Source organism: Peromyscus eremicus, chromosome 6 (assembly GCF_949786415.1).
Source record: "Peromyscus eremicus chromosome 6, PerEre_H2_v1, whole genome shotgun sequence".
Classification (NCBI taxonomy): domain Eukaryota; kingdom Metazoa; phylum Chordata; class Mammalia; order Rodentia; family Cricetidae; genus Peromyscus; species Peromyscus eremicus.
The window spans coordinates 14,688,290-14,704,080 of NC_081421.1; the positions used below are offsets into that span (position 1 = coordinate 14,688,290).

General features: G+C 38.8%; 2 protein-coding genes across 9 annotated transcripts in view; one reads left to right on the forward strand and one right to left on the reverse strand.

Moving 5' to 3' along the window:
• The window catches only part of LOC131912910 (LHFPL tetraspan subfamily member 6 protein-like), a 153,679-nt gene that overhangs the window by 34,481 nt on the left and 103,407 nt on the right, over nt 1–15,791 (reverse strand). The window lies entirely within an intron of this gene.
• Nucleotides 1–15,791, forward strand: part of LOC131912907 (ankyrin repeat domain-containing protein 7-like) — a 36,176-nt gene that overhangs the window by 13,790 nt on the left and 6,595 nt on the right. For 5 of the 8 annotated variants that reach the window (XM_059265205.1, XM_059265204.1, XM_059265203.1 and 2 more), the window contains 4 exons: nt 5,168–5,198; nt 7,663–7,735; nt 11,362–11,458; nt 12,686–12,879. In XM_059265205.1, coding sequence (XP_059121188.1) covers nt 5,168–5,198; nt 7,663–7,735; nt 11,362–11,458; nt 12,686–12,876 — 392 coding nt within the window. In that variant the 3' untranslated portion in view covers nt 12,877–12,879. Of the gene's footprint in view, nt 1–5,167; nt 5,199–7,662; nt 7,736–11,291; nt 11,459–12,685; nt 12,880–15,791 lie in introns of those variants that run through there. The other 3 variants (XR_009379742.1, XR_009379741.1, XM_059265201.1) reach the window with 3 other exon arrangements.

The window sequence follows — 15,791 nt, forward strand, 5'->3', positions numbered from 1 at the left end:
TTCATCAGTCAAGCAATTAGGGGTTCCTGTCTGAGAGAGACTCACTATCCCTATCTCAGCAGTCATTAGTTTCCTGCAGTTCCTTGTCCAGGAGCATGGCCCTCGGAGATTCCTCCCTACTTCTTCCTTAGCATGTCTATTGATATTGTCTCTGTTCAGATCTTGTTAATGTAGCCATTTCCATGAGAGACTGTTTCACAGCAGACTTCCTGATGTTTGCAGTCTTTCCCTCTGCCTGTTCTGTGATGTTCCCTGAGCTAGAGATGCTGGAGTTGTAATGTTGATTTATCAACTGAGACTGGGATCCCTAGACTCTGCTGATCTCTGCTTCATGTCTACATTCTGGTGTGGGACTCAAGAGAATCTTGATGAAGGAGTCAGTGGGTCATCTTTATCTTCTCAGAAAAATAGCTATTAGATTCATTAGTTCTTTGTACAGTTTTCTTTTTTCTATTTAATTCATTTACTTTTTATTATTTCTTACTATCTACTGTTTGGGGGTTTGGTTTGTTCTTGTTTGTTTTTCTTCAAATTCTTGACTTGGATCATTAGGTCATTTATTTGTTTATATGCATACTGGAGTTTATTTTGCTGTCAATTTTAACTTTTATGACTCAATGGTTGCATACTGTACATGGCATTACTTCAATTTTCCGTATTTCTTAAAGTTTCCTTTGTCTCTAGGCATATGCTCTATTTAAGAGGAGCCTCTTTGTGCTGCTGAGTGGAATATATATTCTTTGGTGTTGAGGTGGAATATTTAATTATTGGTTAGGTCAATTGAAGGAAGATGTCATTTAATTCTGAGATTGTATGTATTTGGGCTGGATGACCAATCAATTGGAAAAATCGGTGATTGCAATCACATAATGTTATTGCGTCTGTGTTGATCTGTGCCTTTTGTTCCATTAGGTTTCTTGTGAAGTTGGGTGCACCTGCGTGTGTGTGTGTGTGTGTGTGTGTGTGTGTGTGTGTGTGTGTGTAAGTATTCTATTTTGTATTTGTTGACACTTTAATTAGTATGAAGTGCACATCTTTGTCTCTTCTGCTTCATTTTAGTTTGAAAATGATTTTTCAGGTATGCCGACACCTGCTTGCTTCCTGACAGTGTTTGCTTAGAATACATTTTGAGAATACATTTTGCATCCATTCATTGTAAGAGGGTGCTTGACTTTTAAACTAAGATGGGACTTTTCATAGACAATAGATAGTTGGATTTTGTTTCTTAATTTGTCTAGGTAGCCTTTGTCTTTTGACTGGAGTGTTGAGGCCATTGATATCTGGATTCGTTATTGAAAGTTGTACCTAGATTGCAGTGTTTTATTTTCCTGTTGTTTTGTGTTGTTAGATGCCCTTTGTATTTCCTTAAATTATAGCTTTGCTTGTTTTCTTTCTAAAAGTCTCCTCTTGTACTTACTCCTCTCTTCAGTTAGAAGTATTACATTTAGTAGTCTGTTTAGAATTTATTATTTGCTATGACTGTTTCAGGCTGCTTGTATCATGGAAGTGTTTCCTCTTCAGCTATGGCAGGCAGATTCACTGGGCACATGAGTCCTGGTTGACATGCATGGCCTTGTAGTATTTGAAGTTCATTGCTTCAGGCTCTTCTGCTTTTCAGAGTTTTATTTAATAATTCAGCTGTTGCCCTGGGCATGTTCATTTCCAAATGACTTGTATACTTTCTTTTCTTAAGCTTTCAATATTTTTCCTAGTCTTGTATATTTGGTGGTGTTACTATCATATGCTTTGGAGTTTTCTTTTTCTGATCTTGTCTGGTTGGGTTTTGTTTGATTCTTGTATCAGTGTGTGTATATATTTCCTTACTTGGATGAAGAATTCCTCTGTGATCTTTCTATTAATCTTGTCTATGCTATTGATTGAGAATACTGTTTCCTCATGTATGCCAATAGAATTCAAAGATTTGAGCCTTTGATAGTATCTCAAATTTCTTGCCTGGTCTTCTAGCATGGCTTTTTTTCTTTTTTTTATATTATTTGCTAATTAATTATAGATTTTCTACTTTTTCTTTATATTCTCATATTCTATCTTTTGTTTGATTTGTTATATTGGTAAGGTTTTTCTCTGAACTTTCTAATTGGGGTGCTGAAATTTTCAGTATTATATCTATTGCAGCCATTGATCTGGACCTAGTCTTCTGTGTATGGTGACAGCCACAAACAAAAAATGTGGGGGCAGAACAGGGAAGAAGTGACTTACCCAGAAAAGGTTGTGATATATTGTGTACTCTAATAAAATTTGCTTGAAGATAAGAGGACAGAACAAGCCACTAGATTAAATATAGAGGTCAGGCAGTGGTGCCACACGTCTTTAATCCTAGCACTCGGGAGGCAGAGATCCATCTGGATCTCTGTGAGTTATATCCACCTTGGACTACATGAGATTTAATCAGTCTAGGAGAGAAACAGAGCCAAGCAGTGGTGGCACCAACCCTTAATCCCATTACTGGGAAGTCACATGCCTTTAATCCCAACACTAGGAAGGAAGTGATGGCTGGGTGGAGAGAGGTATATAAGGCATGAGGAGACAGGAACTAAAGGCTTTCTGGCTGGAACACCTTTTGTCTAGAGGCTTTTCAGCTGGAGAGCTTTCAGCTGAGGACTCAGAGGCATTCAGTCAGAGGATTCCTGGAGTTGGCGAGGTTAGACTTGGCTATGACTTGTTTCTTTGTTTCTCTGATCTTTCAGCATTTTCCCCAATATCTGGCTCCATTTTTTTTAATTAAAATAACATTTAGAATTCCTGCAACAGAGGGTTCACAGCTTTGGGTCTGGAATAGGATTGTTGGCTTCCAGAGAAAATGAAATAGCCACCTAGCTAGCAAAGGTAGCTAGGAAACATGGTGGCCATGCCTGCTGCATTTCTCAAGCAAGGCATGTGGGTTTGGAGATAGTAGTAGGAGATAATAGGATGGGAAATGGAAAAAGAGAATTGCCCAACAATGGTGGCTCACAAACAAAGAGGGTTGTCAACTTGGATCTGGAGCAGGTGTGAGTTTACTGAGGGCAGTTTTTGGGGGGTGACAGAAAAAAAGAGACTTATTCAATAAAGGTGGCACAAAACCTAAAATAATGGTAATTTTGTATTCAAATTCTTCCATTTAAACAAATACATCATATAGTGTTACTGAAATGTTTATATACATGGTTATTACTTCTGGCTCTACTGTATGGCAACGGTCTGGTTCCTAAATGTATAATTAGAAATTAATATTCTTATCTGTGAGGTGTTGAACTCAAGGTTTCATACTTTAAGAAGGAGGTACTCTATGTATTTGCTACTCCAATGACCCTATTTTTATTTTTATTTTTGTTTATTTTTGTCTTCCTGCTTTGTGTTGCCAAACTGACCCTTGACTGCCAAAAGGCAATCTCCAGAGGTCATACTTTTCCAAACTGTAGTCAAGTCTTTCACATGATTTTTTCCCATATGCAGTAACCTTTAGAATGTGAATACTACAGATGAAGCAAATCATGAACCTCTTCTTTGGGGAAAAAAAGAAGAAACTAGTCTACTAATTCCAGATTTAAATTCTGTTTTTATTGTGTGTGGTTAATATCTATAGTGTTTATCAGTAAATATGAAGCCACTCATACACCAGAGAATACTTGACTATCCATCCACAACCCCATTTTAACTTTTACCCTATTTTTGCAAGACAGGTGCTCTGCCACTTGGGCACATTTCTAGTCTTCATTTTCCATGGGAAGATACTTTCTCAAGGGTAATGTCAATAGGATCTCACCATGTGTGGTCTTTCTTATTTTATATAAAAGGAGAACTGTAGACAAAATTCTAAATGGTCTTAGTAAATAAGAAACACAGAGCCAAATACAGAGTTAAAAGTCCAAGAGATCAGAGCACTAGTGAAGAGCCAAGACAGCCTTATCTTAATACCTGGCTGCTGTCTCTTCTCTAGAGAGAGAGACCTTCTTCCTGTGTGACTTGTCTTTTTATTGCCTTTCTGTTCTGCCTTCTCATTGGCTCTAAACCCAACCACATGACTTTCCTGTCACTGCCTGTTTATACAGACCTCCAGGTCTCTATGGTTGGTACTGGGATTAAAGGTTCAGGTCACCACTCCTTGGCTGTGTCCTTGACCACACAGAGACTCTGCCTGCCATGGGATTGGATTAAGGGTATGTGCCACCACCACCTGACTTCTGCTTAATGGCTCGGTTTTACTTCTGATCTCCAGGCATCTTTATTAACATACAAATAAAATCGCATTTCAGCACAAATAAAATACCACCATAGGGAACTAGGTTTCTATCCCAGTAGAAAGACCTTAAGTGAGTTATTAAGTGATATATATGTAGATACCTACATATGGATTGATAGTTTTATAATAAACAAACCTCCAAAGCAACTTTCTCTGACCTAGCCTTCCTAGTACATACTTTTAATCTTCTGTATTTTAGCCATGTGCAGAATAGATATATTCTTAAGGAGGGGATCTTACCAGTAGTTATGTCCAAAGGTGACAAGAGCAATTGAGTTTCTACCTTATTGCATCATAGGTAAGTATGAGAACTACACCATATCTAAAAGAGCTCATTAGAACCTAACCACAGAGGAGATCGGGAGGGTAGGCAGCATTGATTTCACCTTACCTCTCTTTTCTGATACCTTGCAAGTCTTTATGAAAAACCTTGTCCAGATAGGTTTCCATAATTTTAGGGGAGATTGATAAGTACAATGATCATTGCCTCAGGTTCTCTCTGATAGGTTGTTTCATCCCTACCTGAAGGATTGCAGCTGTGTATCTGGGGAATATTTGTTGTGTTATAACAAAAAAATATTTATGCTGTCTTCAAATTGATCCTGGTACCGTTCTTCCAGAAAACTACTCTCTTTGCTATTTATTTATGATAGGCACTGATTCTGGCAATGACACTATTTGCCACTAGTTGGAATTGTTGTCAGTATACATGGTCACCTACTTTGAGGTATCAAATGCTGATAATTTTTTTCATTCTTTTATTCAATAAATCCAAAGGAGGTGAAGATTTCCTGATGCGTTTGTTATATTCAAGTACCATAGTTATTATTTACCCTAGAAGATTTTTTACTCTAGAAGATTTACCCTATGATATTTTATAGACTAATATAATCGACTGAAATATGTCTACTTTTCATTCAATTATAGGAAATCAGCCTGAAGATGTCTTTTCATCAGGGTAAGATTTTAAGGTCTTTGAATATGAATGTTAACTTATAATTAGAAGCAGAAAAAAGAACTAATGTTTATTGAATATTGTGTTCTTCACTGATTCCATCTGATTTATTTAGTGTCCATGATGCATTAATATAATCATACATTTTAAAGCTTTTATATCCTTGTGACTAAGTGTCTTACTACTTTAGTAAACGTCATCCAGAGAGTTTGATTAATTCTATGATCCCATAGGTAACAAGTTGCCAGCTCTTGACTGAACTGTCAGCCTGTGCATTCTCTTGTTCCTGTGACTGCATTGAGATGATCTCATGTAGAAAACCAGTTTTCCTTATGTGTCAACTCTGGATTAGAGTTTTCCTGAGAAACCTGTCTATAACTCCATAGTTTTTCTTTTTGAAAGTTGTTCTTAGACACTACATTGCTATCAAGATTGGAGGGGGAACCTCTCTTAATTGTGTCTGTAGTGCCATAGGTTTGAAATGAGCAAGATGACAGAAGGCTTGGAATTACATTATTGGAATGGTAGTCCATGTGCACATATACCATGTTATGTTGATACAATTGAGCATCTATATAAGGGACATTATGAACTTATACTCAGTTTTGTTTTCTCTTCAAACTACTGGACTGCCTGGGTACAGGAAGGTTTTTTTTTTTCTTGTTTCATCAAGTCTTTGTTTCCCCATGACACTAAGCATTTTGAAATTTTTTACTGTACATTTATTTTTCCTCGTGTTTCTTGACCTATAGTTTAGAATTTTTGACTGCCAGGTACTGCTTCTTGTTTTATTAGAAAATCTCATATCTGAAAAATTTGTAGTTTTTAAGGAATTTTGAAAACTAATAAAAATATCCTGAGCACAGAATGCTAGATCCAACATTATACATAAACAGTTGCTCTGAGGGAGAAGCCAAAATTAAAACACAGTATTCTATGGAGGTGGAAATACAAATGGCCCAATTTAGATTCCCATGCATTCCTTCACTAAAAGACCAGTCCTTACTGACCAGTATTTGATTGAGAATTTCTGTAGGAAAATATGGGAATGAGTCAAGTGTTCCAAGAATAGCATTAAAAGTAGCCTAATGGTGGATGATTTGAATGACTTTAACAGGGGAAGGGCAATTTCGAAAGGAAAATCATGGAGGCCAATAGGACTAAGAGTTTGGCCTCGTAATTAGTTTTTGAAAGACAATAAAGTTATTTACATAGACACAGGATGGTGAAAATCATCTGGGAATGGATAGGGTTGAATGTAATTTGGAAACTATACTACCTTTTGTGCTTAATTGATAGAAATGACAAATAGATTCTTCTGTTGAAACTTACTTGAGCAACCTGAAGTCTTTATAGAAAACAGGAATGTGGTATCACAGAGGGTGGGCTAGAGAATGTTCAGAACCAAGGGCTGAAATGAAAAATATCTGTGATCCTCTGCCACTGCTTCCTTTCCTGTTACCTTTGCCAAATTCCTGTCCTTTTCAGATTGGAATTGCAGAAAATAATCATAGAATTTTGTAACATATCTAGGCTTGGGATGTGTGTTGCTGACCCTCCATTTAGCTTATTTGCCTGAACCAGGGAACTAGCTGTCTTTCAGGTTCTTTGAGCCTGTACTTTCAGGCATCTGCACCTTCCTGGGATGAATATTGAAAGGCCAGAGAGCATCACTGAAGACTGCAAAAGAGGGAACGAGGAGTGGTGTCCTATATAAGGAAGACATCTAGAGAACATAGAGGGAAACAGAGGCAAAAGTCCCAGGGATCTGCTTTTCCAGAAGTCTCTGCCATCAACCGAGCACATATGAAGGTTTTTAAGTGCTTGGTAGTTTTTGAATCAGCCTCCACCAGTGTAATAACTGAATTATTACATTTTAATGTTTGAACACCCATGATAAGAGGATTTCAAACCTCAATGTGCACATTTGTTTGTTCACTTATAACTTTAATGTTCAAGGATTTCACATCTTTTTCATGACTTTATTAGCTGTTTTACAATGAATGGATGTGATGGTTTCCTTTCAATGGGTATTTTCCATGCTCGAGAATGAAGGTTGCCATTTAGTAGTTATATAGTTTTGTGCTTTATTAATAGAGTAGAATGAGGACACTATTGTTTTGCTTTATTTGGGGCTATTACCTTTATTTAAATTAATGATTAAAGGGTATGTGAGCAATTAATTGTAATTTGCGTGCAATCATCAGGACAGTTTTCAAAACAAATGATTTTCAGGTTCCACAAATATATTGACTGACACTATTTGATGTGGAACTATGTGGAACTCTTTCTTGACAAATGCAGAGATTAGGAGAAGTGGAGACAGAAATTAACAGCTGAACAAATTTTATAAAACAGATGTCTTATAACAACAGAAACACCATTTGCTGTTCAAATAACTAAACATTCAGGACAAATGCTTTTGTCCACTACTCACTTATTTGTTGTTGTGTGTTTTGCTTCAAAGACATCACTTTGAATCTGAGTCACTGATTTCCGTGTATACAGGAATGGAGGACACAGCTAATTTGAAAACTCAGGTAATCAATGCCTTCTTGAGGTAAATTCTTGTGCTGAATTTCTTCTTTGTGGAGTTTGAAATGGTATAATATAGCAGTTGTCAAAATGTCATCACTTTAGATGAAAAATTGGCTAGAATTTTTTTATAAAATTATGACAATATTACTATATTGATGGTGAAAAGTACCAAAACATAATAATTATTTTATGGTTCTGAAAGCCAAAAATGTGGTAAGAAATAAGTAATCACAGAAAAATTAGTTTGTATAGTTTTACCACAGTGGAGGGATTTTGAAATTTGGGAATATTTGGACAAATAAACATTAGTAGTTTTATTTTTATTTCTTATAGCATGACTTACATAATTTTCAGGCTTCTCTAAATATGTAGACTAACCTATTCATTATGTTACTTAAGGTATCTTATCAATAGCTTACATATCCAACCCATGTATTGAAGGGCACAGAAATTAGCATTAGTTTTTAAAGTACCTTTTAAAAAACCTTTCACTCATGATACTAACTTTTAAAAACTGTTAACTGGATGTCAAGTACATGTTAACTGGATGTCAACATGCAGAAGACTGCATATAGATCCCTATCTGTCGCCATGCGCTGAACTCAAATCCAAGTGGATCCAAGACCTCAACATAAATCCAGTTACACTGAACATGTGAAGAGAAAGTAGGAAGTAGCCTAGAATGCATTGGCACAGGAGACCGCTTCCTAAATATAACACCAGTAGCACAGACACTGAGAGAAACAATTAATAAATGGGACTTCCTGAAACTGAGAAGCTTTTGTAGGGCAAAGGACACAGTCAATAGGACAAAACAACAGACTACAGAATGGGAAAAGATCTTTACCAACCCACCTGACATCTGACAGAGGGCTGATCTCCAAAATATATAAAAGAATTCAATAAACTGGACATCAAAATTCCAAACAATCCAATTAAATGGGCTACAGGGCCAAACAGAGAATTCTCAACAGAAGAATCTCAAATGGCCAAAAGACATTTAAGGAATTGCTCAACTTCCTTAGCCATCAGAAAATGCAAATCAAAATGACTCTGAGATACCATCTTATACCAGTCAGAATGGCTATGATCAAAAACACTGAAGATGCTGGGCGGTGGTGGCGCATGCCTTTAATCCCAGCCTTTAATCCCAGCACTCGGGAGGCAGAGGCAGGCGGATCTCTGTGAGTTCGAGGCCAGCCTGGGCTACCAAGTGAGTCCCAGGAAAGGCGCAAAGCTACACAGAGAAACCCTGTCTCGAAAAACCAAAAAAAAAAAAAAAAAAAAAAAAAAAAAAAAAAAAAGAAGGCAGATTAGATCCAGCACACGAGCTGTTCACCTTGGACAAAAGCAGCTTAAAGCAGATAATCCTGGCAACAAATTATCATTTTACGTACTTTGACACTAAGGTTCCCCGCTGATGTCAAAACACATGTCAAAAGCAATCACACAGGCAAGTCCATTGTAGGTGTTTTCACAACCAACCCAAACTGAAAACTGTTGTGGGGTGTTCATCAGAGCAGACTGCTCAAACAAAGGATTAAGCCCATAGAAAGTCTTTATTAGTCATCAGCCAACTACACTGGGTGTTTGGATCCCTGTGTAGTACCAAGCCTTTCTCAGGGTGGACTTTAAACACAAAAACCATACTCTGGGTTCACATACTTCAGTTAACAAGAACAGTTAGCCCGAACAGGAACTACAGAAGCCAAAATGTAAGGTTTGTACATTTAGAGACTTTTCCATAAATATGGACTTTGACGGATTAGGTCTCAGTTTTAGTTTTGGCAGGTGATGCTGTCTATGTGCTGCGTTTTACAGCCTGAATGGCATTTCCATCATGGAGTCAGTTGTGTTAAGGTCTAGGGGCCTACCTAGATTTGAGGCACCATTACAGAAATAATCAAAAATCTCCAACAATCAAACTATTGGCCAATGAAAACGTTTGGTATATCCATACAAATGACTTCAACAATAGTAAAGGCACATGCAGCATCACTGATTCTCAAGAACAGTGATGGGAATGGGAGGAGTCAGCCTGAAAGAGCACATAGGGCCTGATTGTGTTTATATGAAGTTCCAGGCAGGCAAAGTGAAGAAGAAGAAGAAGAAGAAGAAGAAGAAGAAGAAGAAGAAGAAGAAGAAGAAGAAGAAGAAGAAGAAGAAGAGAGGAAGAGGAAGAGGAAGAGGAAGAGGAAGAGAAGGAAGAGGAAGAGGAGGAGGGTTCTAACAAGTCTTATGACCTTAGTTCTGTTTCCAAAACCCACAGTGGAAAGAGAGAACCAACTCCTGAAAGTTGTCCTTTGACCTCCACACAGGCACACAGCAGCCCTTCTACACACAGGTCTGCATTAATGCTAAATAAAATTAAAGTTAAAATACATAAAAAATACATAACGGTTTTGATTATATATAGTAACAGCACCTATTGGACATACACTTTTACATTTAAAACAGATACTCTAAATATATTTAAATTATATTTCAACTAACTATTATATGCAAAGAACATTTTAGTTATTATTAACAGCCAGGCATTCATCACTAATATGGACTCTGTGTGACGGCGTTCAGTCTCATTTATGTAGCACACCAACTCCTGGAAATACTTTCAGTGATGCTAGAAGATATTTCCTTCTATCTACCTTGCAGAGACAGCACACAGAAATCACACTTATAGAGGGCTTAACTCAGCCAACGGCAGCTGTCATGCCACACAATTGGACAACAGCCCCAAGGACTGCATGGGCAGTGTCGGGCATCATGGAGGGGTGTGTGCCTCTGCCAGCCCGGGTACATGGTGGCTATGTGACCATAGCACCACCTGGGAGAAGGAAAGCTTTTTATGATCCCCCTTCTTTACCATTTATGGAATCTGTCATCTTTCCCCTAAGGAAAGTTGGAAGCTATGTGCTTTTCTGTCTCTTATTCTATTTTTGAGTTTTATGCAGGAGTCAGAGCACAGGACAACAACTCAGAGAGATTCAGAACTATGGCTCTCATTTGCTCTCACTGGAGACTTGAAAGGCAGGATTTTGGGCATGCACTGTGCAATTTGCTAGGCTAAGGCTGTGTGCTGCTAAAGGGTTTAGCTCTATCTTTGAGTAGTCACTTTGTGGTCCTAGTAGCAAAAAATAGCTCTGCAGTCTTTCATTTATCTGTAGCATGAAGGTTATGAAGAGGGTTATGAAGAGGTATGGAAAACAGCCGTTTGCTGCTTTCTGCTGTTAACAATCAGATCCTCTGACATTCATGTTTCAAAAGACAAGATAATTTACCCAAAGACAGGGCTTTCAGGAGCGATCACCCACATGTAAGGGATTTTCAGTTGAGTTATTGTTTTGTTGTTTCCTTGAGATTCAGTAGTTCTTCCCAAGAGCAGCACCGGGATGTGATACACAGCGCCTGGTGTATTTTACTAAAGAAAATGAAGAGAGGATTTAGTGATCCTCAAGGGTCTAGGATAATACCCCTGATCCCAGTAAATTTATTTAAATTGAATATAACCCGGGCCATCTATTCTTTTTCAAAAAGAATGTTTTTCGTTTGCCCCCACAGAAACAAGAGTTTATATCTTACCAGAGAAGTCGCAGTGAGCTGTGTTCACTGACTTCATTTTGTACTCCAGAGTGAAGGCAGCCCAGCAGTCCATCAGCTGAAATTCCAGATCAGTATCAGAACACCTCAGCGACAAAGTCTCCCCTTTGCCAAGGGGACGGCATCCGGTATGTGTTTCACACCCAACACCTGGTAATAATGCGTCCGCCGGGACCCATGCCAGCAGCCACTGCCATTTTCCTTCTGTTTACAGCTAACTTTATGATCCTCACCTACCAGATTGAGTATGACCCCTGAAGTTTTTGCTCTTCAAACTTTAATATTTCATCAAAGCTTTGATTTTAGTCACATGGTGTCCTTGCCTCCAAATAATGCTGAAGGCATCATTATGTTTGTTTGTTTACCCCATTAAGTGTTTACAGGGAAGGCTGTTCGGTGACTGTCATTGCCTTATGGTGAGAACTGAAAGAGGCAATGTGGAGAAAACACTTAGCGCAGAGGTGAGCGGGCTGTAAAGAGCAATGCACAGAGCTGCTGTGTGTGACCATGTTGCCCAGGGGAGGATCTTTGCTTTTTGAACTGTACATATAATAATGAGAACCAGTCTATGTCACCACTGTCTAAATACATTTGGCACAATTCCATAGGAATAATTTAAACTGTGAACACATTTGGTGGCTTTTCCTTTCTCAGAGAGGTGGCTCAGCAGTTAAGTGCACTTGCTGCTTTTGTAGAGGACCTGCGTTTGATTCCCAGCACCCACGGCAGTAGCTCACAACCACCCCTAACTCCAGCTCCAGGAGATCAAATGGCCTCTTCTAGTGTCTGAGGGCACCTGCATTCACAAGCACATATGTGCAGGTGAACATTCATACACTTAAAATGAAATTTTTTTTTTACAGCTCTAAAGTTTTATGTAATTTTTTAAAGGAAATCTTCTACCTAGTCTCAACTTGGTTAGTAATTTCTTTTCTTTATAAAAAAGGTACAGAATTGCTAAAACTTATAGGAGAAATCTTTTAATAGAATGTATATAATCCTGTTTTGAATCCCACATTACATCAGACCCTAGTTCAGTTCCCAGTACCTACATGACTGCCCGCAACTTCCTTTACTTGAGTTCAAAAGGGCCAATGCCCTCTTCTGGCCTGTGAGGGATTGCATATGCATGTGGTTTACAAATATTCAGGCAACACACTCATACACATAAATATAAAAAAAATTCTTTAAACAAAAGCATGGAAACAAGTGTATCCTGTACAATTAGACGAATTCGATACAGCCATTTTATTTAAAAAAATATACCTTGAGGTTTCATGCATTAGTCTATTAAATGACTTATTTATAAAGGTCAATGTGCATACAAGTGTGAATAATAACATTCTCACACCTAGGGTCTAACAGTCCAGCTGGGAGAGAGACAGACAAAGGAAGACTCAAAGCAATGAAGAAATCACTAACGTGCTGGTCTACAGGGTGCCGTGGAAGCAGAGAGAAGAGAACCCAACTCCAGATACTTCCAGGGGTACCTAGACAAGCTGCTCCTGGCACTGAATGTGGACACATCAGTATCATATTCTCTTGAGAGGTGAGAGGACTGGGGAAGGAGTTGCTGACCATCAGAAAGAAGTTGACCAGACAGGAAGGGTGGGGGGAGACTCCACAGATGGCAAGACACTCACAAGCTGAAGGTACTGTGTGGAAAATCCAGATGTGGTGGGAGCCAAGATCAAGCCGGTGAATGTGAGGTCAGAGGAGGTCGTATTCCTACATGAGCTGAGGAGGTATCTTTTTGGCCTAAAAGCAAGCCTGACAATGCTGTTAGTTCCCCAGAATGTTTCAGTACATTCTAATAAAGAAAATGCTTCTTGCATTTGTTTGGATTAAGTTTTTTTCCTGACAGGTCAGGCACACTGCTACCACCTACTCAGGAACAGATTGTGCCAATACCTAATAATGGTCCACCCACACGGACTTTTAAAATCAGTGTGATTATGAGACATTGTAGCTTGTTCATGTTAGTAATGAATTTGGTCGTCTCTGTTTTTATCAACTGATAAATGAGGAACTAATTGCAGATTGTCTAGAAATACCCCCAAATTTTAAATAGACTTTTAAAACAAAAATGCTTTCAAAATTCTATTTTGTTTTGAGTCAGATTGGGGCTGTTTTTATAAAACATCAAGTGTTGTACACCTGCATTTTCTATTTGGTAGGTGCCACAAACTGAAGAGATTTTTTTTTTCACATCCAGTCTAATCATAGTGCTAGATGTTGGTGGACTGACAAATTTAATAGGTTCTATGGTGAATGTTCAGTGGTACACTCTTCTTAGACCCAGCCTGGAAATTCAGCACCAGGTAGACTTTTATGACATATGTCAGTTGAACATACACATAAAGAAATAACAAAGTGTTCCAGTGGGATATATTCACTAATTCACAAGCAGAAGAAAGGGTCTTCCCCTGCCCACAACTAATCTCTTATAAAACTGTAGGTATTAAAATTGTTCTAAATTCTAGCACAGGAATTCAGGCTCAAATGACATTCCACAGAGGTATAGACAAGGTGTCTCTATGAAAAGTAGCAGAAGCACAGAGACTGCCTGTGTGAGTGTGAGTGTGAGTGAGTGTGTGTGTGTGTGTGTGTGTGTGTGTGTGTACCCCAGCTAACTCTTCCATGCCGTCTATAAGCCATCAGCCTAAGATGTCTCTCATACAGTTTTAAAGAGTCTCACAGATGATTAAGACAGCGGAATTGAGGATATTTTGATATTTATGCTAGGAGAATCTTGGAGAAAAGGCAAACAAACTTCTTGGACTTAACGGGACTTTAGATAAAAGGACATACTGTCCATAGAACACAAGACAGTCTCTTTAATGTGCACCTTGCTTCTGACTTTTCTCTGTAACTATGTATGCTGTAAGATCATTTTACTTGGCTGTAAATTTCTTTTCAAGAAAGACCAAGGCCATATAGCTCCACAGAAAACTGCAAAGCAAGCTGTAGTGGAACACATCTGTATTCCCAGCACTTAGGAGACAGGAGGGTCTTGTAACTTTGAAACTGTCCAGGGCTACTTGTATAGACCCTGTCTATCTCCAGACACAAAGCAAGGAGCTGGCTCCATGGGTAAAGTGTTGCTATGAAAGCATGAGACCTGGATTCAGACCTGAAAACCAGTACATCTAAGTTAGGGTTTCTATTGCTGTAAAGAGATACCATGACCATAGCAATTCTTATAAAGGAAAACATTTCATTGAGGTGGCTGCTTACAGTTCAGAGGGTCAGTCCATTATCATCATGGAGGGGAGTATGGTGGTGTGCAGAGAGACGTGGTACTGGCTACATCTTGATCAGAAGGCTACAGGAAGCCAACTGTCACACTGGAAGTAGCTTGAACATAGAACTCAAAGCCCGCCCCAACAGTGGCACACTTCCTCTAGCAAGGCCATAAGTACTCCAACAAAGTTACACCTCCTAATAGTGCCACTCCCTTTGGGGGCCATTTTCTTTCAAACCACCACATCATGTAAAAGCCTTATGTGGCAGTGTGTGACTGTAATGTAATCCTAACACTGAGTGAGGATCAATAGCAGGAGGATTGGTAGGGCTCCCACACCAGCCAGTCTAGCCTACATAATAAGCTCCAGGTTCAGTGAGAGACCATGTATCAAAAAAATAAAGTACAATTTCAGGCATGTTGGCATGCCTCTTTAATCCCAGCATTCACAAAGCAGAAGCAGGCAATTCTGTGATTATGAGGCATACCATACCATTGTGAGTTCCAGGACAACCAGGGTAATAGAGTGAGACCCTGTCTCAAAAGAAATAATAATAGTAAAGTAGAGAAGCAGCTGAGGAAAGACATTCTAACCTCAACTTCTGGCCTCTATGCTCACCTGCATCAGTAAGTACATACACATACACACATACACACACACACACACACACACACACACACACACACACACACATGAACACAATCGAATGCATGTGGAAAGCATCCATGAAATACACATCAGAAAATAATGAATTTCTCTAAAGCCTTACTGTCAGATTCTAACATAGTACTGTATGCATGTCTTAGGATAGTCTGCTATAACAGAAGATCTTAGGATGGATAATTTACAAACAATACAAAATTTCTGCTCCAGTTTCTGGAGGCTGGCAAGTCCAAGTTCAAAGCAGCAGCATGTGGTACAGGCCTTCTTACTTACTTATGATCTTGTTTTTCCCTGTCTTGACCTGGCAGAAGGGTCAACCCAACTCCCTTGGGCTCTTTTCATGAGGCATTCAGTCTATTCAGGAGTGTCTTAGTTGGGGTTCTATTGCTGTGAAGAAACACTATAGTCATGGCAACTCTTATAAAGGAAAACATTTAATTGGGGCTGGCTTACAGTTTCAGAGTTTTAGTCCATTACCATCATGGTGGGACATGGCAGCATGCAGGCAGACACGGTGCTGGAGAAGGAGCTGGGAGTTCTACATCTGGATCCA